We start from the raw sequence: 24,606 nt of genomic DNA, 5'->3' as shown, positions 1-24,606 counted from the left end.
TGTTGCGGTATACAAAAAAGTTTTGTCTATCAACACGAAATCCATAACTTTTTGCCGGCATGGTCTGAAGATGATACGATTCAATTTTGGTGAAAATCAGACCAACGGTCTAGGAGTTCGAAAAAATATGTTTCAAAATGGCGGACAGGACGTTCGGCCGACTATTGCAAAATTGGTATCTATGTTCTCGCCATGACCCAAGGAATATATTAAGCTGACTGCGCCAAAACTGTGGAGGCACAATCAGGTCATGGTTGTCATAACACACACCAAGTTTGGTCAGAATACGCTAATGCTTTGAGGAGATATAGCCTCACGTTCATTTTGGCGTGCTCTTCCTCTAATCCGTTCGCAAGTTATTCGAGAACAGTTTAACGAATCAACTTGAATTTCATAACTTTTTGTCAGCATGTTCTGAAGATGATCTGGTTTCATTTTCGTGAAAATCGGATTTTCATAACAGAAAATGACGTTATAGGGTGCAATTGAATCGTCTTGAGTCAAGGAATCAGAGAGAAAAAAATGCCTAGCCTTTACGGTTCAAAAGGTAGTAGCATAAAGGTGAGTGAAACTTTGGACAGCTTGTGGCACTAGAGGGATTGAGATAGAGACTCCAAATTTGGTATGGTGACAGACTGTCCTCTATCTGTTTGCCAAATCTCATAACTTTCCCGCAAGTGGTTCTATGAGCTGCCATAGACTTCCATAGCAGAAGAAGAAGAAGAAGAAAAATAAGAACACTAACGATTACCATAGGTGCCTGTGAACCTTTGGTGCTTGGCCCCTAAAATAAGCTGCAATAAGTTTATGCACAGACTGACTCAAGATGATCGCACCTCGTTCCTGCTCGGCTATTTCACTCAGGTCAGGAAGCTTTGAGCTGTAGATGCTCTGGTTACGCACCAGCTTGTGCTCCTAGAAGAGAAATGAAAACCATAAACCAACTTTCAAAAAGTGATTCTGCCAAATCAGGGACATAACATTCCCTTTATTCTGCCAACTGGGCTTAAATCTCAGAGAAAGCCATAAAAAGGAACATTAAACTATTGAAAAAGCATGGTTATCGGGTTGGCCAAAGACAACAAAGGATTACCTCACGCAAACTGGACAGTTTTTGAACGGTCCCAGGTGGCACAGGGAAGTCCTTGTACCCAGAGGACTGAAACAGAGACTCCCTTGATGTGTCAGGGAAGGACAGACTCTCCTCGCCTTTGGGAGCAGCATTCCTCATGTTCATGGAGCCCACCATGTCCCAGGAGACGGCTCTCATTAGAGGCGGGAAGGCCCCTATTGTTTTGATTTCGGCCGTGCATGGGGCTTGCTGTGTGGGTGGCCGGGGGACGGGTTTGGCGACCCCTGTGGCAAGAGGTTGACTGACACCACGTCCAGGAGTCTCCTCCTTTTTCTGAGCTGTGTGTTCAGAGTTCGTCCCCTTGTCCATTGCTCCATGATGGTCTGGCTTCTCCTTCTGAACCACGGCGGGATCTCTGGCTGGTACGGTGGTGGCATAGCGCGGGGTTAAAGTTCCAGAGGACACCTTTTTTTTCTTGTCGCTAGGCATCCACTCTACTAGCCTCGTGAAGGTCTGAACCAAAAGAACAAAAGAGTGAGATTAATGATTAAGGAAAGAACGAGTGCATGAAGTGCATGCTACAGATGTGTGGCAATTATGTTGTTTTTCTGTTACAATTACATTCAATTCACACTTAAACATATTATTTCATAATAAGTTACTCTAATTAGCATCAAATAAGCTAATGTGTACAGTTTGAACAGTTTGTGCAATACATTTCAACTCAATGTAATGCAGATTTTGTGAGTAAATGCAGTAAAACATTGTTGTTACTCATTTCACATGTACTACTTTAGACTGCATTAGAAAGGAAAAGGTCATGATGAACTAAATTGGCCCTAATATTATAGGTTACAAGAAAAGGAAAAAGTTCAAACATGTTTGCTAATGTTCTTATACCGGAAACACTGAAGGAGGAAGGTTAAAGTGAGAAGAGCAGAAGGAATAACATTAGTTACACAAACCTCCTGCTCCGGCTTACTCGTGTCCTCTTGGTCATGTGTAGATGGTACCTCCAGATGCTGACCACATACACAAACACAAACAACAAAACATTTATCCTCACCAAGGGGACACAATATCAACACTATATAGAAGGGAATTAGAAGTGACGCTCACCTGAGTTATGGAGGGACTTGCTGGAGGAGTTGCGAAGACCTCGGGACCTGGTGGAACAAACCAAAGCATTTATCTTAGATCAACCATGGAAAGGGACTCTGCAGGCAAATGTGACAGAAAGCACAGCATGGTACCTAGTTGTGAGGGTGCGGAGAGGGAACTGCTTCTGGATAGTCTGGGGGAGGAGCATGGCGTTGGGTTCGGGGAGAGAGCTGTAACCCAAAGACAACGTTAGCCATTTTTGGACAAAGTTTGGATATTACTTCGCTTTATCTCTAATCGACCTGTGAATATGCTCAAGTCGGTATGCTGTGGCTGGTGTGCAGGATAAAGGAGGAATTTTGGCTGGTGCTCAAGACATTTGAGGACATGCGGGCATGATGTTAACGTCTGATTAGCAAGGAAATCGCAAAAGCTGAAAATAAACAAGCTTTTCAAGATCGCAACAAAAACATTCACCACTTGGAAGAAGTGTTCTTCATTTTTACTGTCAATGGGAAATTATTTGATGTACTGTACCCAAGTAATTGTCCAGTTGCTCGTTTGACAACTTGACAGGGTGTCAGTTACCACAGGAAATAGAGTTTACAGTACTGCATTTACAGTCAAAGTCTATGGGACGTGTGACTGAGATAAAACGATAAAATACACGGTTCTCAAGCTATAGAAACAAGACTTAAACATTATATATGTTAACATGAGACAATCTCTAAATTTCAGTTAAGAAAGACCATGTAAAACCTAAACACTGTAACATGATATGCGCAACTGCCTAGAAAACCACTGCATGACTGAAACTGGAACATTATTGTTGAAGGAAATCTTTTTCCACTGAAGTGCATTGAAACGCATTATTCAACGTGTTGATGTAATTTCCACTAAAACAGGAAGACAGACTTTTTTTTAAAATTAAAGGTGCAGTAAGTGAATTCTGAGTAACACTGTTGAAAGTGGATCAGACTAACCACCAAAACACACTTGTGGCCAATCAGCAGTAAGCAGTAACTGGACGCTAGCTAGCTCAGCAACACGACCATAACTAAATACATATACATCCTTCCGAGTCGAGTAGAAGCTGTTCTAGATGCAAAGGGGGGATTAACTCAATATTAATAATGTCTATTTATTTAGAAAAAAGTCCCTTTTGGTATAATAATCGGGTGTCTAAATACTTTTGTCCATATAGTGTATGAGTTTGATATTCTATTCTATTCTAATTTATTCTTTTGTACATTGAATGTGAAATATAATAAAAAATATTAAAATGCATCTATTCTAAGGATGAGAAGTTGTTCCTTTGTTTGAACAACAAATGCTTTGTTACCAATACCATATCATATCAATTATATTTCTATTATATACCATTGAATATTTGTCTTTTACCTTAAATTGTATACAGATTGTCACAATCTATTATGTTTATTATGTGTAATATTTACTATTATTATCATTATTTATTTTGTTTTGTTGTATTTGTTTATTTAAATTTGATTAGATTGTTATTATATTACGTTGACTGTTGCGCTTTTTACAATGCATTTATTGCATGTGTTACAAACAATACATTTACTAATTCACGGATAATTCATTTTATATGAAAAAACTTCAACTTCAGTTGCGCAAATGAAAAATTACATTAATGCTTAATACTTGTCAGTTCATGCCGAAAATAACCCTAAATGTGTGTCCGCTTAGTGAATGGGTCATCTGAAAAAAAAAAAAAACAACACTGAAAAGTGGCTAAATTAGGTGTCAGGAACACAATTTTAGCAATAAATCATTTTTGGCAAAAATATTTCTTAGTGTGACAGTTAAAGGGTTAGATGAAGTTTAAATGTAAAGGCCCTCTCTGGCCCCCAGTTTGAGAAGCACTGTCCTAACTGGGGCTGTAATCTTGTCACCTGTGGGGGAGTCCGAAAGGCTGCAGGTGGAGCGCCGGCCCCTGCGCTGCAGGAAGCGATCGCTGACTTTCTTGGCCTCGTCGAGCAGCTCCAGATTCTTCTGACGGTCCTCTTCAGACAACTTCAGCTCAGGAAGAGGATCCTTCACCAGGTCTATCACGTGTCCATCATCATCTCAAACACAAATGAGCACACACAACCTAAGCACAGCTGTACAACGTACAACACACCACCCCGCCAACTCATCTCAGGGGAGAAACAAAGTAAACAGAAATCAAAGTGGAAGCATTTCAGTTATTTTGTACGCTTCCTTCTATCACAACCATCCCTAATGTATAATATAAGAATTAATCACATTTACATAGGGCCAGGTTTACTAACAGCTTGCGCCAGCGCGAACCCTTTTTTGCCGTTAAAAAACGACTGTCAGGACTTATTAAAGCTACACTGTGTAGGAATTACTCCCATCTAGCGGTGAAATTGTATATGACTACCAACTGAATATGACTTTCTAGCCCCTCCCGTTCCGAGGGCATTTTAACTCCTACGGTGGCCGTATTATTTCAAATCTGCCGGCAGTCGCGAGTAATATCCCGCTCGCATTCGTCACGGTGCCACTGAGTGTAAAAACGCGAAAGGAGAAGCTTGAATTTCCAGGTATGTCCCTCTTTGGCTAATGTATTTTCAAGATGGAGGCGCAACATGGCTTCCCCCATTTGAGCAGCTCACCCGTATGTATTATAAATGGCAGATTCTACGCTTACGAGAATACTTGATTGGTTGGTAGAAGTAATTATACATTAATGAGCACATATAATTTTGAAAGAACAAAGTGGTTTTTGCTAAGAATTAACTTAAAAAATTACACAGTGTATCTTTAAAGACACGCGGTGAAAAATGAGCACTGAAAAGGCATGGACACAGTTATTTTTGCGGCTGACCTGAATTTTCCTTTCAGATGCTAAATGTATGGGAGGAGAGTATTTAAATGAATCACGCAAGGTAATTTACTAAGGTTTGCGTTACTCAATTTACTGGTTTTACTGCCCAAAAAGCATATCTTAAACCAGACGCTAATTTACGCGGCTCTTGGTAGATTGCGTTGGTTATTATGAAAACGATCCGGCTGCGTCAGTAGATCTAGAGCAGAACCTTCCACTTTCATTGACTATTTTTGCCCTGTTTAGTAAATCTGGCCCATTGAGTTACTTTACATGACTATTTTTACATTGCAAATTACGCCATATTAAAACAGAATTATCTCTAAATACTACAAAATATCTAAAACAGTATGTTTACATGTATAGTTGAACATACCCACTGTGGTGATGGGACATGATGATGCAGAGTTTCGGGAGAGACGAGGCCTAGGGCTGTGTGGTCTGACACACACAGATTAAAATCACAACGCTGAAGGAGTTCACATTCAGCACAAGTACATACAGTGACTTATTTTAGCAGCTTTTTACAATGATTGAATTACTAAAACTGCAGTTTAAAGGCTAATAAATCAAAACAGATTTTTAGGAATCCTGTAATGGGTCTACGACATCAATACCTTGCTTTCTCCAAAGGACAGGGGTCCTGCTTGCTGACTTGTCTTGGAAGCACGATTGCTGGTGGAGTCATGGTTACATTTACTATCTTGCTTTCAACTGGAACGTACTGCAAAAGAAACACAAGGGTTTCAACACACTTGGATATGGAGACAACAATTTCTGTAGTGTTTTGTAGTGGATAAAGAAAAGAAAATCAAGAGCAAAGTGTGATTCAGTCCTGAGGAAGTATGGAAACTATTCCAACTGTACTGTACTTTTTTAGCCCCTGCTAAGAAAATCTCACACATACCAACTCAAAACACTTAGCTTTATCCCATGGGAAAAACAACATGCTCTGATAACATTCCCTTTAAGAGAGGAAGCTAAATATTAGTCTTTGCAATCATCCAATTACATTGTTTTTCTTTTTTTCAATGTCAGTAACTATACTGTTGATCTACAATTGATCTGTGAAGACTTTCTCTATTTTTCTAAAATCCATTTCTGTATTTACATATACAGGTGAAACTCAAAAAATTTGAATATCGTGCAAAAGTTCATTTATTTCAGTAATTCAACTTAAAAGGTGAAACTAATATATTATATAGAGTCATTACATGCAAAGTGAGATATTTCAAGCGTTTATTTGTTATAATTTTGATGATTATGGCTTACAGCTTATGAAAACCTTTTCACAATATTCTAATTTTGAATTAGGGGTTTTCATAAGCTGTAAGCCATAATCATCAAATTTATAATAATTAATGTGGTTCAGCTAACATCATATTTTGAGTGTATGTTAATTAAACCAATCTCCTTCATTGTATTAACTCAAATTTTTAATTTCAACGAACTAAAATGTTTAAGGCAACCAGGTAACTTACTTTTTTATGTTAAACCAACAATAACTTTTTACAGTGAATAATGCAGCTCTAAAGTCCTTGCTGTCTGTCGGTGCAGAGTGGAAGCTTTATTTGTTTGGCCTTTCTTCTGGGATTAGATAACTGAAGTGTAATATGATTTTAAAGAGTGGTCTTATCTGAGTCCCAACCTTTTAAGAGTCACTGCATGAGTGGATTGAACTCACTCAAGAATAACACAATGAAACAACAACCCCTGACAGGCTTTAATGTTCAAACAGTCTGTGGTCTCCACAAGGAAAACAGAACAGTAAATCCTGCTTGTGTCCTGAAGCTCGTCTTCAGTGGGGCAATAGTTATCCTCACTCACAGGCCATGACCGATACATTCGCAACTGCTTAACGTGACATTTTCAAACCAGTAGGATTTCAAATACCCATCCTTTCTGGCATCAGGGTACTGATAATATCTGAATCCTAATTGAGAGTGGAATGTTGTCTTTCAGGAAAAGATTGCACTCATTTTCTTCCTCCTCTGCTCAAAAGGATGGTTACTGGAGATGGTTATATGGAAATGGAGGCGCCCTTATATGGGCAGTAATGTCAACTAGTGAAAAAGTTTGGTACTGCGCCCAAACAAAATCTCACTGAAAGCTTATTTTTTGAGATATCAACCTAAAATTTGAAAGACAACTTGTTCAGATTTTTGGCTTTGATTTTTAGAGTCCACTAGGTTTTGAAAATATATATTTTATATAAAATATGAATAATAAATTTTATAACATTTATAAAATAAAACATTTATTAGTTTAAATTTATTTATTTAAACATTTATTTAGTTTAAAACATTTATTTTATAACATTTTCATAAACTCAAACTTCTATAACTTTTTTTCTGTTTAACTTAATTTATTTCACTTCTACAAAAATCTGCCAAAATGTCTTCTTTAAAACAAGACCACATATATATTCCAAAGCATTCTTGAATTACAACCATTTAAGTTCGGAATGTGCATTTTCATGTCTGTTAAAAAAAAGGGGGTGCCGCTTAAGGGGTTAACCTCTACGCATTTACATAAAAAATAATTGTTTGGTACAATGTTCTTAATGTGTTCATGTTGTATCGCAAAACACTTTATTTTACAGTGTCCTTGTTACATGTTACATGTACTTACCATAGTAATAACAGTAAATTATGCATAATTACATGCAACCAACCCTCAACCAAATCCTAATCCTACCCTAACCCTATAGTAAGTACATGTAGTTAATAGTTAGTTAGTTGATATTACTCAGTACTTAAATATATAATTACACTGTAACAATGACACCTTAAAATAAAGTGTAACCGACACTTTGGCTGGATTCGGGTATGATTAGGGACAGGTTTGGTGCAGGTAGATTTAAGGGTAAGTTAAGGTGTAAGGGTCGGGACAGTGTAATTATAGATGTAATTACAGAAATTAATCACAGGTGTAGGCAGTTGTAAATACAAGTAAAAGGTAAAAACATGTATGTATGCAATACGTGCATTGTATCAAATTATTTATGTTAAAGGTTAGTGCATAGTTAAAGGCATTTAATATAAAGTGGGACCAGTCATTTATGTGGCACAGAATTATAAGGTAAGGGAGGGGAAATAAAATTGCTTCATTTTTCTTTTTTAAATAAAAAAAATCTGTCTATGCAACACACTCTTCGAACTGCAGTTTATGGTGCTGTTGTAAATGGAGGAATAGATTTGAAGTGCTTTCACTTTTGAATGCAAAATATTTTAGCGAAATGCATATTTTAGTCAGAATTATCGCACTCTGTCTGTTTGACGTGCGTGCGTGTGTCGGCGCTCTTTCAGTGAAGTCTGTGAAGTTGCATGAGCCTTTTTGTAAAATGGAAAAACTTTCTAACATTTACAGATAAGGTACGGTTTTATGTTCTCATGATTAAAACTTGGATTGTGCACTTTTCCCGCAGCAGCTCACTGTTCTCCATTATTTTTTAAATATGTTCATGACATCAAAAAATATTGATATAAATATTATGTCAGGGTTTCGAATGATGTATTATAAGTTCAGCACATGCGGTGGTAAAAACAATGCTGCATTCATTCGGTACAAATGTGAGCACTAAAAGACCGTACCGTAAATCTTTGGTACAAAAACATGTACAGTTCCACCCCATAGAGGTCAGAATGGGTCTGTTATATCTCAACTACTGACATGAGTTTGAGATGGGACTGTTTGACCAACCACTCAGACATAGGACAAGAAACAATGGGGGACGGGGGGGTAGAGAGTTAGAATAAAAAATGGTACACAACTTTACTGGAAACTCTGGCTTAAGGCCTGTTCACACCAAGACAAATATTCAGTATGAAAATTTGGTGTGATAAACAACTTATATTGGTTTGTTCAGACCAAAATGAATTTTGCATGCCATAAATCATAAAAAAATGTTTAAAGAGAGGTGTCTTAATCTTTTTTTAATCGCACTGTGAATAAAGCTGGCCAAACAATAAAGGCCGTGTGACACTCCAAACCGACATCAAAGAACAATCCGTAATGAAATCTGACTGTGTTGCCGCTTCGCGTCGTCTGTGCCTCGACCGGAAAGTTATGCTTGAACAACGCAAAGACTAAAGACAACGGCCAACTAGCAGGTACATTCTGAACCAGCGTGAAGAAATAACTGTCTATACCAGCAGGTGTCAGCGGCCTATATCCGTCATTCAAAAAAGAAAACCGAAACTAGGGCCCTGTTTACACCTGGTATTAAAGGAATTTTCCAACTCGAGTTTTACCGTTTTTGAATCCATTCAGCCGATCTCCGGGTCTGGCGGTAGCACTTTTAGCATAGATCATTGAATCTGATTAGACCGTTAGCATCTCTCTAAAAAATTTTTTACCAAAGAGATTAAATATTTTTCCTATTTAAAACTTGACTCTTCTGTAGTTACACCGTGTACTAAGACCGACAGAAAATTAAAAGTTGCGATTTTCTAAGCCAGTATGACTAGGAACTATACTCTCATTATAGCGAAATAATCAAGGAACTGTTCTGCCGTACCATGGGTGCAGCAGGCGCAATGATATTCTATGCTATGCTGAAAGTGCTACCGCCAGACCTGGAGATCGGCTGAATGGATTCGAAAAGGATAAAACTCAACTATTTTTCTCGAATTTCTTCTTCATCTTGAAAACTTAAATCTGTATTTTTTAAAACTGAATATTTGCAGTCTAAGAATTCAGAACAAAAAAATAGCTGTTTGAAAATAAATGTCTATAAAATTCAGCCATAAAAACATTTCAATTAGTTAAATTTCAAATGTTCAATATTCGTTTAAAGAAATCAAATTCAGAACTATTTAAAATTCCACATAAAATTGTATTTTGTGAGATTACACTTGTCAATAATTCAAATGTAAACCATTCAAATTCAAATCATTTTGTCATATTATGAGCTCCATAAGGAAGTATCTGGAACCAGCTTTCTTGTCTCTTGATCACCATAGCAAATGCAAAAATCTGAACACCTGTCTGAAAACATGCAAATACTGTTTGACTTCCTTTCTTCTCCATGACAAGTGGATGTCAGAAAGTTGCACACCGCTGCCCTGCTGTTTTTCCCGCATTGATCTTATAGACTGAATGTTGGTGTGAAGATAGCTTTTAAATGGAAGCTGGATTCCATCTTGGGTCATCAACATAATGCGCCCACAAACAATATATCAGAACCCATGCACCACCTACCAGGTCACGTTTTGACCAAAAGTAAAAAATCTGCCAAAATGTATGTCTATCCTCCCAGAAGTTCCATTACTACATATCTTTAGACTTAAAGGAACACTACAGGTGTTTTTCAGGTGTTGCGTGATATCTCTGTGCCCAAGTAACAGTGCTTCGCCTGTGCTTCACTCTAATATAGTCCAAAGTCAATATCTGCAAATCGCCTAGTCTTAATCTGCATCGCTATTTGTACGCGTTGTTAATACGCAGGCCACAAGAAGTAATTAGGTGGGGGGTTTAAACACTTTTTTATCACTTTTACTCAGGACATGCTAGCTGGCAACAAAGGATTCCATTCATTATGCTAAGCTAAGCTAGCGGCGACCCTGCCAAACTAAAAAAATGCATGCACTGAGACAAAAATGCATTTGCCCACCTATCTAAATGCAGGAAAGACGGTGAATAAGCCCTATTAAAAAAAAAACGGTGGAGTGTTCCTTTAAACCATTTTCTACAGTGAAAAGCCTGATCTGGACCTGAGATGAAATGAAAAGGCGTCACGTCTGTGATGTGAAAAACATAGTTAGACTCACTGTGGAGGGCGAGCTGGATGTACTCTCGAGCTCCTCTGGGGAGTCTTCCTCTTCCTCGGGCAGGGTGGGCATGGCAGGGCTGAGAGGGGGTCGAGAGCGTGTGTGGGGGAAGATAAACGGGGTGACAGACTCTGTCACGAAACTTTGAGCTCTCTTTAGTGGAGTTTGCTCACCCTGTGAGCGTGTGACCTGACATACAGCAGATGGGTCCTCTTGGTCCTGTACAGACACACAACACAACATAACACATAAAAAATCTTATACAGTCTCTTACAAAATAGTAGTGTTTGTGGCAGTACCGTGGTACATTGATGGTAACATCATGCTACTGAATGATTGCCATATTCAGTAGCACTTTATTTTACAGTCCTGTTGCACATGTGCATACTATGTACTCATTGCAACTAAAAACTCCTTGCAGTAATTGCAATAACTGGGTAATAACTAGGTACTTACCCTGAGCCTATCCCTAAACCTAACCTTACCCCATGTAGTTACCTTATATTGCCAGTACTTTCTTAGGTAAGTACACTGTAAGTACAAGTAAGTGCACATACTGTAAAATAAAGTGCAACCCAATATTCATATATATATACACTAAACTTCAAGGTACCTCAATGAAAACAATCAAATAGCGAAAGTCCGCTTAGCCTGATTAAACGAATGACACTTAGCCAAGCCTAGCTTTTTTTTATGGAAAAGTACCTATTTCTGTTGAATTTGTGCATTACATTAAAAGAGTGTTCATTCATTTCATGCCTCTCATTTGCTGTGTTTAAACTTTATTATGTATATATTTTGGCATTATATACTATCGGCCAACATGCTCACTAAATCAGTGGTTCTCAGAAGGGCTGACAAACTTCAAGGGGGTCTTAAAATTATTTAATGGGGTGGTATAATGGCCTTTTCACAAGATGTAATATAAGTCTCTGATGTCCCCAGAGTGTGCATGTGAAGTTTTAGCTCAACACAGATATTTTTATATAGCATGTTAAAATTGTCACTTTTTTGAGGGTGAGCAAAAAAACGCATCGTTTTTGTGTCTATCCCTTTAAATGCAAATGAGCTGCTGCTCCCGGCACAGAGGGCGGAGCTTCAACTTTTAGCCTTATATAGTCAAACCGGAGTCAGACAATAATGGAGAGACTGAAGAAGAAGTGACAACATGTAGAATGCAACAGGACATTTCTGAATGGTTAGTTAATAAATGTATGTAGCTTATGTGTAGTTATCTTCTAGTCATTGATTAGAATATTATATCATGATAATCTATAAATCACGTTCCTGGGGGCGGGGTTTATGTAAATTTTAGGGTTTGTGATGTCACTAACCCGGGAGGAATGTCGTGTAGTCTCTACCAGCCGTTTGTTGTAGTCCTTAAAAAGCAATTTCTTTAAAAGCAAATATCTCCATTTGCTTTGAACTTTGAGCGTTGTAACTTTGCAGATGTTGTTTATGCTCAAACAACAACATTACACACTAACTAAAGTTAGAAAAGTGAAATCATAATCAACCCCTTTAAAATAAGACAAAACAAGCATTAAAAAATCAAGGTCCTTCTTATTTTAATTTCACCCCTTCAACAACTCATATTGGTGAATACCTGTAACACCAAGAGAACACCAAATAATAACAGTAGTATAACTATCAATGTGGGTTTTTTTTTTACATTACAAATAACCAAAATGTGTGTATATTATTTTAATAAAAGAACCTCTTAACCACAATGTAAAACTGCCTATCTTCATGGCAAAATGTATGTGTTAAGTATATATCACAATATGAGTGGCAAAGCCATGTTAAATAGTATACACAGTGACGTCGTTGTGCGTGCCTGCGTGCACTGTATATGTTATGAGCATGCGCAAAATAAACTGTTCTGTGGTAGAGAGTTCCCAGAAAAAGAGATGATGGTTGTCGTTCTGATTTTTCTCCCGTGAATAAGTTAATCATTTTGGTGACTGTGACACGCGAAAGACTGCTGCAGAAATGTCTAACGCAACAGGTTATGGGCCCAGTCAGTTAGGCCAAAGGTGGTTCCGACTTTTATTCGACGGTGACGAGAAAAATTACGAACTCTGGGAAACGAGATTCCTCGCGCACATGGAGTTGCGTGGCCTCAGAGAAGTTATTTTGGAGGACCCGCAGATAGACGCAGGAGACGAAGGAGCTCTCGCGGAAGATGAGGCAAAGAACGGAGAGGCATATGCAGAGCTAGTGCAATGCCTAGATAACAAGAGTTTGTCGTTGATAATGAGGGACGCGAAACGTGATGGAAGAAGAGCACTGGAAATTCTTCGCGAACACTACGCCGGAAAAGACAAACCCCGCGTTGTGAGTTTGTATTGTGAACTTTCCTCACTCCATAAGGCTAGCAATGAAACGGTAACTGACTATATTATTCGAGCAGAGACTATATTTACGTCATTGAGAAGAGCAGACGAGCATATTAGTGATGGACTTCAGATAGCCATGGTAGTAAAGGGGCTACCTGATTCATACAAGCCATTTGTCGTGCACATCACTCAGACTAATGACGTTGTAACGTTCGGCGAGTTTAAAACAAAACTGCGAAGTTACGAGAGTACTGAAAAATACGCGAAAAGTGACGTGAATGTAGAAGACGACAACGTGATGAAGACTAGCGGGACAACGAGGTCACGTGGAAGAGGGAGAGGAAAGAAAATGGATATGACTGATGTCGAGTGTTACACCTGCGGTAAAAAGGGACATATGGCCAGGACATGTCCCGACGAATCTCAGGCGAGAAGAGATGATCGAAAATGGGACACACCACAGCGAGGAAAGGGACGCGGTCGAGGACGAGGCCGTGACTACGTGAAGAAAGCAGATGGAGAGACAGAGGCAGAGCCTACATCTTTCTGTTTCTTCAAGATGAGTGACTGTCCCATTCAAAGAGGAAACAAGATGGGTCTCATGGTCGACTGCGGCGCTACAACACACATGATCAACGACGCCACAAAGTTCAAAACAGTTGACAAGAGCTTCAGGCCCGAGGATCACATGATCGAGCTTGCCGACGGAACCAAGGTGAGCGGGATGGCGAAGATGAGGGGTGACGCCGAAGTCTACTTGCTGGACAGCGAGGGACGGCAAGTGAAAACGAGGCTAAAGCAAGCACTATACATCCCATCGTTTCCACAAAACATTTTTTCAGTCAAATCAGCTACAGCTAACGGAGCCGAGATGCACTTCAAGGACGGTGATAATTGGCTGATTCACGAGAACGGTACCAAATTCAAAATGGACGTGTATGGTAGGCTGTATTATCTTAACACTGTAGAAAATGAAAATGTTGATGATGTGTATAGTTGTCATGACATTCAAACGTGGCATAGGATACTTGGTCATTGTAATTTTGATGATGTTGCAAAATTAGAAAAGGTAGTTAAGGGAATGACGATAAAAGGGAAAAATGACAAGTCCAATCAAAACTGTGAAATATGCACACAGGGCAAATTTACACAAAGTAGAAACAGACAGGCAGACGCTAAAGCTACAACCGTACTAGAGCTAGTACACACAGACCTATGCGGCCCTATAGAACCAGCAGATAAAGATGGACACAGGTATGCGATAGCATTTACTGATGATTACAGTGGGATGATTTTTTCATACTTTATCAAAGCAAAGAGTGACACGACAAAAGCTACAGAAAAATTCATAGCAGACGTAGCTCCATATGGAAAGATAAAGTGTATAAGATCTGATAACGGTACAGAATTTACTGGGCAGGAATTCCAGTCCCTAATTAGGAGTAACGGGATAAGGCACGAGACCAGTGCACCCTACTCCCCTCATCAGAACGGAACTGCCGAAAGAGGTTGGAGAACCTTATTTGAGATGTCACGATGCATGCTATTGGAGAGTAACCTCCCAAAGCAATTATGGACATATGCTGTACAGACAGCAGCTCAAATCCGCAACAGGTGTTACAGTAAGCGGCTAGAGCAGACACCTTTCCGTGTTTTCACAGGAAAAACACCTAACTTATCTAACATGAAGATATTTGGCTCTGAATGCTACGTATATAAGCAGGATAAGAAGAAACTGGATTCTAGATGTGAAAAGGGGATCTTTGTAGGCTATGATAAATATAGTCCAGCATATAATGTGTACTATCCTGAGACAGGAAAAGTTCTAAAACATAGGCTGGTAAAATTCATCACCAAAGGTAGCGCAGATAGCCAGACTCAAACAGATTGCGACATGGGGGACGGCATTGAGAGTTATGGAGATACATCACCAAAGGTAGTCAATCAAGGTCATGGACAGCCTAAGGAAAGTAAAGAGTTCAGTACTGAGGAAGGTCCGACCCAGACAGATAGTACTCAGAGTGAACAGGGCCAGGAAGAAAGAAGGTATCCCACAAGACAGAGAAAAGCTCCAGAATACCTTAATGAGTACCAGTGTAAAGCTGAGTGTAATAATGATAAAGCTGAAAATGTAGATTTTTTTTACAGAGTGGCTTATGATGTACCTAAAACATTTAGAGATGCTATGGACTCTAAGAAGTCAAAAATGTGGACTGATGCGATGAAAGAAGAGATTAACTCTCTGATAGAGAATGAGACTTTCACTCTGACGCCACTACCAAGAGGTAAACAAGCAGTGGGAGGTCGCTGGGTATATGCAGTGAAAGAGAGCCCAGATGGATCTGAGACTTGTAAAGCCAGATATGTTGCAAAGGGGTATGGTCAAGTGGAAGGGATTGACTATAAAGAGACCTTTTCACCGACAGCCAACATGACCTCTGTCCGAGCATTAATGCAGGTGGCTGTACAGGAGGATCTTACCCTACACCAAATGGATGTAAAGACTGCTTACCTCCATGCTCCGATGGACTGTGAGGTATATATGGAGCAGCCGGAAGGTTTTGAGACGAAATCAAAAACAGGAGAACACTTAGTGTGTAAACTCAATAAGTCAATATATGGTTTAAAACAGTCCGGGCGTAACTGGAACATGTTACTGCATGATCACCTTACAGAGAATGGTTTTGTACAAAATGATGCTGATCATTGTGTCTACAGCAGAGAATCTGAGAACGAGAAAGTGATTTTGTTAGTATGGGTAGATGACTTAATCATAGCAGCGAGCAACAACACCTTACTCAGTGATGTAAAAGAAATGTTGAAGAGAAGGTTTAAGATGAAAGATATGGGTTCACTTAAATACTTCCTGGGTATTGATTTTATACAGAGTGAGGGAGAGATCAAAATGACCCAAAAGAGACACATAGAGAAGATGTTAGCGAAATTTGGAATGTCCGAATGCAAACCGAGATCCACCCCATGTGAGCAAAAGTTAAACTTTGACAGTGAGGGTGAAGTCATTGACTCAACAGGATATAGAGAGATAGTAGGTAGTTTGATATACATTATGACATGTACTCGACCTGACCTGAGCTGGGTTGTTAGTAAACTATCACAACACCTAGCAGAACCAAAGCAACAGCATTGGGCTACAGCAAAACACCTACTGAGGTACTTAAAGGGTACTATAGATCAAGAACTACACTACCGGAAATGTGAGGAAAACCTACAGCTTGAGGGATACAGTGATGCTGATTGGGCAGCCGATAAAAATGATAGGAGGAGCACAACTGGATATTGTTTCAGCTTAACTGAAAATGGTCCAGTCATATCGTGGAAGAGTAGGAAACAGCCAACGGTGGCATTATCCACCTGTGAAGCCGAGTATATGGCACTAGCAGCCATTACTCAAGAGAGTATGTATCTTGTACAACTACTTAAAGGAATTGATAGTAGTAACCAGCATGTACCAGTCAAGATATATGAGGACAACCAGGGGGCGATAGCTTTGTCTAAGAACCCAGTATGCAGGCAGAGAAGTAAACACGTAGATATTAAATATCACTTTGTACGGTCTGCACACACAGAAGGGAAAATATCTATAGAATACTGCCCTACTGCAAACATGGTAGCTGATGTCCTTACCAAGCCAGTGACAAAGGCTAAGTTTGAGAACTTCAAGGGGTATTTGTTTGGAAAATAAATAATGTGAACTGGCAGATGTAAAAAGAAGAAGTTTTTGTTTTGAGATTACTGCCAGTATACCAAATGTTTTATTTTGGAGTTATGTATTGTTTGTTTTTGTTTTGCCACTATAGAAAGATATAAACATGTCTTTGAGTGGGAGTGTTAAGTATATATCACAATATGAGTGGCAAAGCCATGTTAAATAGTATACACAGTGACGTCGTTGTGCGTGCCTGCGTGCACTGTATATGTTATGAGCATGCGCAAAATAAACTGTTCTGTGGTAGAGAGTTCCCAGAAAAAGAGATGATGGTTGTCGTTCTGATTTTTCTCCCGTGAATAAGTTAATCATTTTGGTGACTGTGACACGCGAAAGACTGCTGCAGAAATGTCTAACGCAACAGTATGCATGTCTGTCCCTCTGGCATTTGTCCTATCACAAAGCCCAATCTTTTGTTGCCGCCTCCCAAATAGGTTCAAGAGGAAATGTTTCCCTTAATCAAAGTAACAGTTACTGATGCCATCTTATACAGAGAGTACAAAACTACTCCTACAGTGATGACTAGTGCCAAAAGGGTCAACATCAAGAGCAGAAAAACTCTTCTTTGCAGAATAAATGTGTGAACAACATCAACAGTGAAGCACTTGCCTATATTACCTCTAACATCTTCTCTCCACCATAAACACACGTCTAAAAATATGCATGAGTCATTAATGCAGCAAATCATAACAGGGCTCACAGTTTCAATTGTGTAAAAGCCATTTGTCTGTCGAGTATAAACACAGCTTGGTCTCAAGATACAGATCGGGGAGAAAGGAGACTCCTTCATTCTCCCAAAGGAATGCATTCCATATTCGTTTAAATCCATTCTCATCTCATCTAAACGCTACCAAAGCTATCTTTTGGCTTCCTGTACACCCAAACAAAATAGGAGACAATTTCAGAGACCAAGGCTATTTTGGTGAATGTCTTATAAGGGAAGAGAAACAGTACAGTGCTTACATGTTGTGAAAGGCAGAGAGTTCACATTTGAGTCATTATGATTGTATGATCTCCTTAATAAGCACAAACAAAACCTGCTTCACTCATCCCACACATCTCCATAACATTGAAGTCGTATTAATGACTAATGAAATAATGCTGGTATTCAGAGGTGTTCTGAGTCAGTTGATGTGTTGTTAGATGTTGGTTACTTTATGGATCAAGTCAAGTCGAAATCAGGTTTTATTTCATTTGATTTAAATTAATAATTAGAATTCTGAAAAAGCAATTTCTGATAAAACAGTGTTTCCATCCAGTGGGTTGAAGAGAACAAAACAGTCATTTCTAGAGAGATTGATGCAGAATATGAAGGCAAATGGAAGTAAAAGATTCTGTGGCTTACTTGTTCAATATAATAAACTATTTGCAGCTTGGAGTTTGCACAGAAAAAGTTCTCAGGAACCTTCTGTTTGTTTGCAAGCAATCTGCAGTAGTTACATACTCTATTTTTGCGGGAAGTCTTTAAGTTCAGAAACAACCAGAGGAATATTTCAGAATATTTCCATGCAAAGATATTGGTCAGTTTACATTAGCCACTTTCACACAGACAGACTTTACTGGTGAGAGATCATGTGTGAACAGGACTTTTTCAAAAATACCAGTATCGATTCTGGCAATTTACCGGTATGAATTTTTTTAATATTACCACTAAATTACAGGCAAGATGGTGTGTGTAAACACAGAATGGTGATTACCGGTAACCGGATGTACGAAGTCAGATACATAAACTAAAGCGCTTCTCCTCATGCGGCTGAATGAAGACTTATAACAGCGCAGCGTTTAAAGATAATTTCCGATGACTGACATCACAGAATTTACCGCTATTTTGGTGATGATGTGTGAATGGTCTCTTAACGGTAAAAAAGCCAGAACGCCATTGCTTATGTGAACAGCTAATTTTTTCATTGACCGGTAAAGTCATTATGGTAATTTTACGGTAATTTACTGGGATTCCTGTGTGAAAGGGGCTAATCTTCTCGAAACTAATTATTCATTAACATGAAGTTTTGGTTCTGGATTAAGGAATTTATTCAATAAATGTGTCTCCATCGTAGGTTCTGCACATCTTATTACCAAAATTGTTTTTTATCTGCCTCAGCTGAGAGTGTGTTTTTATTAAATGCATCTAGCTGCTTTCATTCAGCACTTTTTATGCAATATCCCAAAACACGCATTAAAATGGCGATAGAAAGGACTGATTCTGGTCTTTGAAAATAGTTTAGGGTCTTTTTTCAATTATTTTTGAATGTTTAATTGCCTGCCAGGTGGTCGTAAGTCAGGACTCTCAAAATGGGACCACTGGACAGATTGAGATGTTTTTTTTAGGGATGTCCCTTTTGTGAACCCTTGAAGCCGGGCGCACACAGTGCGATGTTTGCTGTCATACGAGCTCGCAGGAGATTTTTTTTGTCATATTGTCGCGGTTCGCTGTGTGTGAGAGAAATTACGAGCACCTCCCGACCATTTTTAAACATGATCGGCGAGTCTGCCCTATTTACACCAGTGAATAGGCTGTCCTCTATTGCCAGATCCTACACAACCACGTCACATTGGCTAGATCTATGAATATTATTAAGCTATAGCCCAGTGGCAGCAACCACAGCATGTGCATACACTGACACACTCTCTCTCTCTCTCTCTCTAATTTGCACATTTATAAAAAAAATTCTATCTTTCTTTTTTCTATCTGAAGCTAAAGCAGCAACATTGAAAGCTTCGGTCTCCTCTTTAGCACAAAATATTTTTTGACCCTTCGCAGGGAGCTTGATTAACAGGTGATCTGACCAATCATACTTCGCCATCCGCCATTTTGTCCGACAAAGCAGTCAGGAGACTTAGTACATTAACATGGGAGGATTTAAACTTGAAAAACGGAGTGTACTGACGTCTTTCCGCGGTTAAAACAACATTCCTTCTTACACCGTGTCCTAACTACACGCGACGCGACGCCGCAAGCGATACTGGATAATTTATAATTTAATGGATAATTTACCTCAGATTTTGAAAGCATATAATATAGCGTTCAAACTGAATTCTATGCAAACATACAACTGTACTTCATAACAAAATGAGTCAATAAGTATATTTTGTTAATGTTTTGATTTTTAATAATGTTATTTCTTGATTTGATTATGTCCTTACCCATTTCCAATGCGAGTGCGGACCAGCAGTGCGCTTTCACAGAGAGACTCCGCCCACACGCTGTTCTGAATGGCTGTGATTTTTTGATTGACGTGTGCCGTCTCACAGTCGCGTCGCGTCTAGTGTGGACAGACACACTTGCTGTCGCTGGAATTTTATCGCGTCGCGTGTAGTTAGGACACAGTGTTTTGTTCATTCATGTTTTTTTGATGCTGTAAATGAACTAGAAGGAAGAGATGATCGGTTCACGAGCAGCTTTAACTGAGGCTCTACAGCGATCTGACAGACACATTAAAGAGCCACAAAATGGTATTTATTGTTTACATTTCTTATAAAAAGATGAACAAATTTGAAAGGTGAGACTTTGTTTAAAATGTCAAAAGTAAAACCCAAAAGTAAGCTGGTCTGTCCTGTCGGTCAGCTCGTTGTCAGTCTCCTCTCTGCTCCGCGATGTATTTTTCACTGCGTGAGAACATGGTGTGGCGTGAGAGTGGCGTGGCTTGTCAGACATAGCGACAGTAACTAAGGAGGGCGGGTCTTTGCGAACGGTCAATTGCCTCCCGAGTGTCTGAACTCACACAGTGTACGCCCGCCTTTACTGGCCTTGCTCCTAGATTACGGGTGTTCAATCCTGCTCCTGGAGGGCCAACGTCCTGCAAAGTTTAGCTCCAACCCGCCCTAACACACCTGCCTGGAAGTTTATAGTAAGTACCTGAGGACCTTGATTATTTCAGGTTTCAGGTTTGCTTAATTGGGGTTGCAGCTCAACTCGGCAGGAAGGTGGCCCTCCAGGAACAGGATTGGACACACCGTCTTAGATCATACAAAAACACTCACACCCAGCAGAATATGAGAACCAAAACCCTGGATAAGGTGCATTCCTTAAATGGGTAAAACATTCTTGAGTTGAGGTTAAAAGGAGGAAGGAGAATAACAGGTTTTTGCCAATTGATTCCAAAGGTGTAATGGACATTAAATGAAGGAGTTTTCAGTAAACAATGCATTTTTATCAGTAAATATATCCAAACAGCTCTTTGTGGACACTGAATCAGTACCAGATAAAATGATATGGTTCAACAATGTGTCTGATAATATAACTGATGGATATAACTCACCCCTGGAGTGTCAGTGAGATCAGCAGATTGGACACTCTTAGATGTGTCACTTGTTTTGTGTTCCTCTTGAGTCTCACTGTTCCCTGTCCTTGCTTGACTCTTTCCACTGTACTCAGATTCCTCTTGACTCCTCCCAATGCAATCTGACTCCTCTGTTTCCTCTTGACACCTCCCGGTATCCTCTACTTGGTTCTCCCCTGATGAACCGAATCCTTGGTTATCCCAACCGTCCGCTGACTTGGAAGACTGTCCTTGGTTCAAAAGTTTTAAGGCCTCTGTTCTATCACAACAGTCTGATTTTTGGCACCTCCCAGAACTCGCTGTTTGTCCTCTACCGTTTTGTAGCTCAGTTCCTTGACATCCAGCCTCTTCTTTATCCGGACTCCTGCACTTTTCCTTGTTTGAGGCTGAGGTGCTCCCACTGGCCTCTGGGAAGAAGCTGTCACTGCTTGCTGGCTGGTCTAAACTATAGGAAAACAATAAACAAAAGTCACTTGAGGGAATATGACCTATTCAATCCAGAACAACACAACATAATAATATACTACTTATGAATGAAAATGTGAGTGGTATCTGCACATAACAAACCCAGGCGTTGCCAGGGTGTTGCTATGCAGTTGTTTTGGGGTACTACTGTGAGATGCTTATTAACTAGGATGTTTAGTGGTTACTATGGTGTCCTATTGGTTGCTAGTTAGTTATTATGTTGTCCTGAGAGGTCGCTTGGTGGTGTTTAAGAGTCTGCACAATGAGCATTGAGATGTTCTGGTGACAATATTGGGTAGTAACTATATGTAATTTGGATTACGAAAACAGATAAAAAAATACTTTTATTCATATTAAATTATATTTTTAAATACTCAGAATCAGACTACAGTTGCATTTTTATTGATTAATATTCACAAAATGACAGTAAATTATTCATAATTCACTGATTCTCCCTAAATCCTTTTTTATCTTTTCAATTTTCATTTCTAAAACTAAAACTTCCTATTGCTTATGTAAGTTCATAAAGGATATAATTACATGGAAAAGTGAGAGGCCACAAAACATTAACAAATAAAATATTTAATCATATATTTAAAATATTTAATAAATTAAAGTTTTATTTTCTTATCAAATAAATAAAAATAGTTTTTTTTAATACAAAACTATTTATTGTAGTTCCTTCACCAAAACCCTGACATAATGTAATGTTTAATGCACTTCATGTTGTTGACATCATTTTTTCAACATATTTTTTTCTTCTTTTTCTTGGTATTTTTATACCAACATGGTGCAAGATTAACTTATTCAAATACATTTATTCTGGTCCCTAAATATTTGTATGAATACAGCAAAATAGGATGGAGACATTTCCTAAGAAGAGTGTGTCCTTGGGGTTTTCGGTCAACACTAAAAGTTGGGAGTCAAAGTAATTTATTGGGGCCACGGTGGGCGACAGTATAAACTCTGGTTCCTGCACAGTCTCACCTCAAGCTGGATCATCTTTGTGTGAGGATTTTACATAAACACACACAAGCCTTGTCCTGTAAGAGGTAGAGGAATGTAAACACTGACCCAGCTACATTCTCCTGTCTGTTGTGTGGCGTGGGCTCTTCACAAGCTGACGGTTCCGGCAAGGAGATCTTAGTACAGAGTAAAGCAGGACTCTTCAGGCTGATCGCTCCCACAGATGGAAGACCTGATGGAGAGGAACCAGTAATGTTAACCAGACAAAGAGATGTCTCAAATACCTCAATTACACAACACAGCCAAACACAGTTAGGACATATGGCTTTCAGATATTACCTGTAGACACGGGCTCAGAACACACACTGACAGTGTGTTTCAGCCAAAGCTCAGATGGTGAACCTGGGTCCTGAACTAGGGTTGCAGTTGGGTTTTTGCTGACCTTAACAGGAAAAAAACACACAATATAAACATATTCAATGATGATTGTATGCCAGATGAAAGTTCAAGGATCTTTCCTCTGTTCTGTTGTACTCTGTGTTTTATTATCTTATCAGAAAAGGCCATTCAAAATATCATTGACATTTAAAAGTGATGAAATCAAAAAAGGATTTCCTAAAATTAGAGAATGTTTTTTAGTTCTGAGAGGAAGAGATAGCGGTTTTAAATGCACAATATAAAAACAATCTTTTCCACAATCCACACAGGACTGAGGATTTATATTGGCTTGATTTTTATGGGAATGTGTGAATCATGTTTTGCGATGAAACATACTTGACAAGAGAGTTTCACAGTTTCAAAAGCACACAGTCATCTTTTCCTATTCATAGGAAAAGAGAAATCTCAAATGAGGTCTGGAATGTTTCTTTAAGAAAGCAATGAGATTGAATGGAGACTTTTTCTTAAATTCCTGCTCTTGAGTTTTTTCTCTCCTGAAAAAAGATCCCAGTAATCTTACATGTGTCTCCTATAGCGTTTCAGCGAAGATCTCAATAATGCCTCAAAACGTGCTCAGATTTGCCCATATTTCTTATTTATATTTCTTTATATATAATATTTATTTGCCAATAAGTCTGCAACAAAAACTCAATGATTTAAATGTAAACTAAAACATTTCCAATAAATTCTTGTGCCATTCACAATCATTTTATAAGACTATTCCCTTACTGCTAACATATGAGAAAATAAAAAAACTACATTATGTCTCCTTCTATGAAATAAGTGGTCATGTGGATTATGCAGGTTCAAGTCCAGCCTGCAACGTCTGTAGCTACTTTTCACTCTCCACTATGTGACCAATTCTATTTTTACTCAACCATTCAAAAGTCTGGGGTCAGTATTATGATTTAAAGAAAGAAATTAATACTTTTATTCAGCAAAGATGCATTACATTGATCAAAAGTTACAGCAAAGACATTTGCAAATTGTCTTTGAAAAAAAGACAAAGCATTGTTAAAAATAAATAAATAAATAAATGCTGCTCCTCTTAACTTCTCTATCCATCAATTAATCCTGAAAAATATTTATCACACACTCTAAAACATGCTGGGTTGTTTTAACACAATTTTGGGTCAAATATGGACAAACCCAAACGTTGGATCAAAAATGCAATTTAAAAATGTAACCCAATGGTTGGATTTGTCCATATTTGACCCAAAATTGGGTTAAAACAACTCAGCATGTTTTAGAGTGCAGTTTCCACAAAATGTTTAAATAAGAAATGTGTATGAAGGATCATGTGACACTGAAGACTGGACTAATGGCTGCTGAAAATTCAGCTTTTCATCACAGGAATAAATGACATTTTAAAATGTATTTAAAAAAAATTTTTTCACAATATTACTGTTTGATCAAATATAATGCAGCCTTGGTGAGCATAAGAGGCTTCTTTCAAAAACACCCCACACTTTTCTATGGATAGAGTCCAGAGAGGGTCAGATTCAATGTCAGCCTCACTTTCAGCTCTTGAACAATATCATAATAACCAAGACTACGACAAGAATATGGTAAATCTGAAAAAGCATA

The 24,606-nt window shown here is 38.7% G+C and overlaps 1 protein-coding gene across 3 annotated transcripts in view; it reads right to left on the bottom strand.

The window, feature by feature from the left end:
- LOC306990694 (inositol 1,4,5-triphosphate receptor associated 1-like) overlaps positions 1 to 24,606 on the bottom strand; it is a 58,416-nt gene that overhangs the window by 14,734 nt on the left and 19,076 nt on the right. For all 3 annotated transcript variants that reach the window (XM_079597877.1, XM_079597878.1, XM_079597879.1), the window contains exons 11-22: positions 22,921 to 23,023; positions 22,690 to 22,813; positions 21,130 to 21,595; positions 10,805 to 11,023; positions 5,651 to 5,757; positions 5,410 to 5,474; positions 4,093 to 4,266; positions 2,326 to 2,403; positions 2,192 to 2,238; positions 2,038 to 2,094; positions 1,094 to 1,585; positions 837 to 915 (exon numbers count right to left, since the gene is read on the bottom strand). In XM_079597877.1, coding sequence (XP_079454003.1) covers positions 837 to 915; positions 1,094 to 1,585; positions 2,038 to 2,094; positions 2,192 to 2,238; positions 2,326 to 2,403; positions 4,093 to 4,266; positions 5,410 to 5,474; positions 5,651 to 5,757; positions 10,805 to 11,023; positions 21,130 to 21,595; positions 22,690 to 22,813; positions 22,921 to 23,023 — 2,011 coding nt within the window. The remainder of the gene's footprint in view (positions 1 to 836; positions 916 to 1,093; positions 1,586 to 2,037; positions 2,095 to 2,191; positions 2,239 to 2,325; positions 2,404 to 4,092; positions 4,267 to 5,409; positions 5,475 to 5,650; positions 5,758 to 10,804; positions 11,024 to 21,129; positions 21,596 to 22,689; positions 22,814 to 22,920; positions 23,024 to 24,606) is intronic.

This window comes from Phoxinus phoxinus (genome assembly GCF_949152265.1).
Source record: "Phoxinus phoxinus genome assembly, chromosome: 2".
NCBI classification, from domain to species: domain Eukaryota; kingdom Metazoa; phylum Chordata; class Actinopteri; order Cypriniformes; family Leuciscidae; genus Phoxinus; species Phoxinus phoxinus.
Note: the sequence above shows the minus strand (reverse complement) of the source record. Positions and strands in the feature narration are given on the sequence as shown.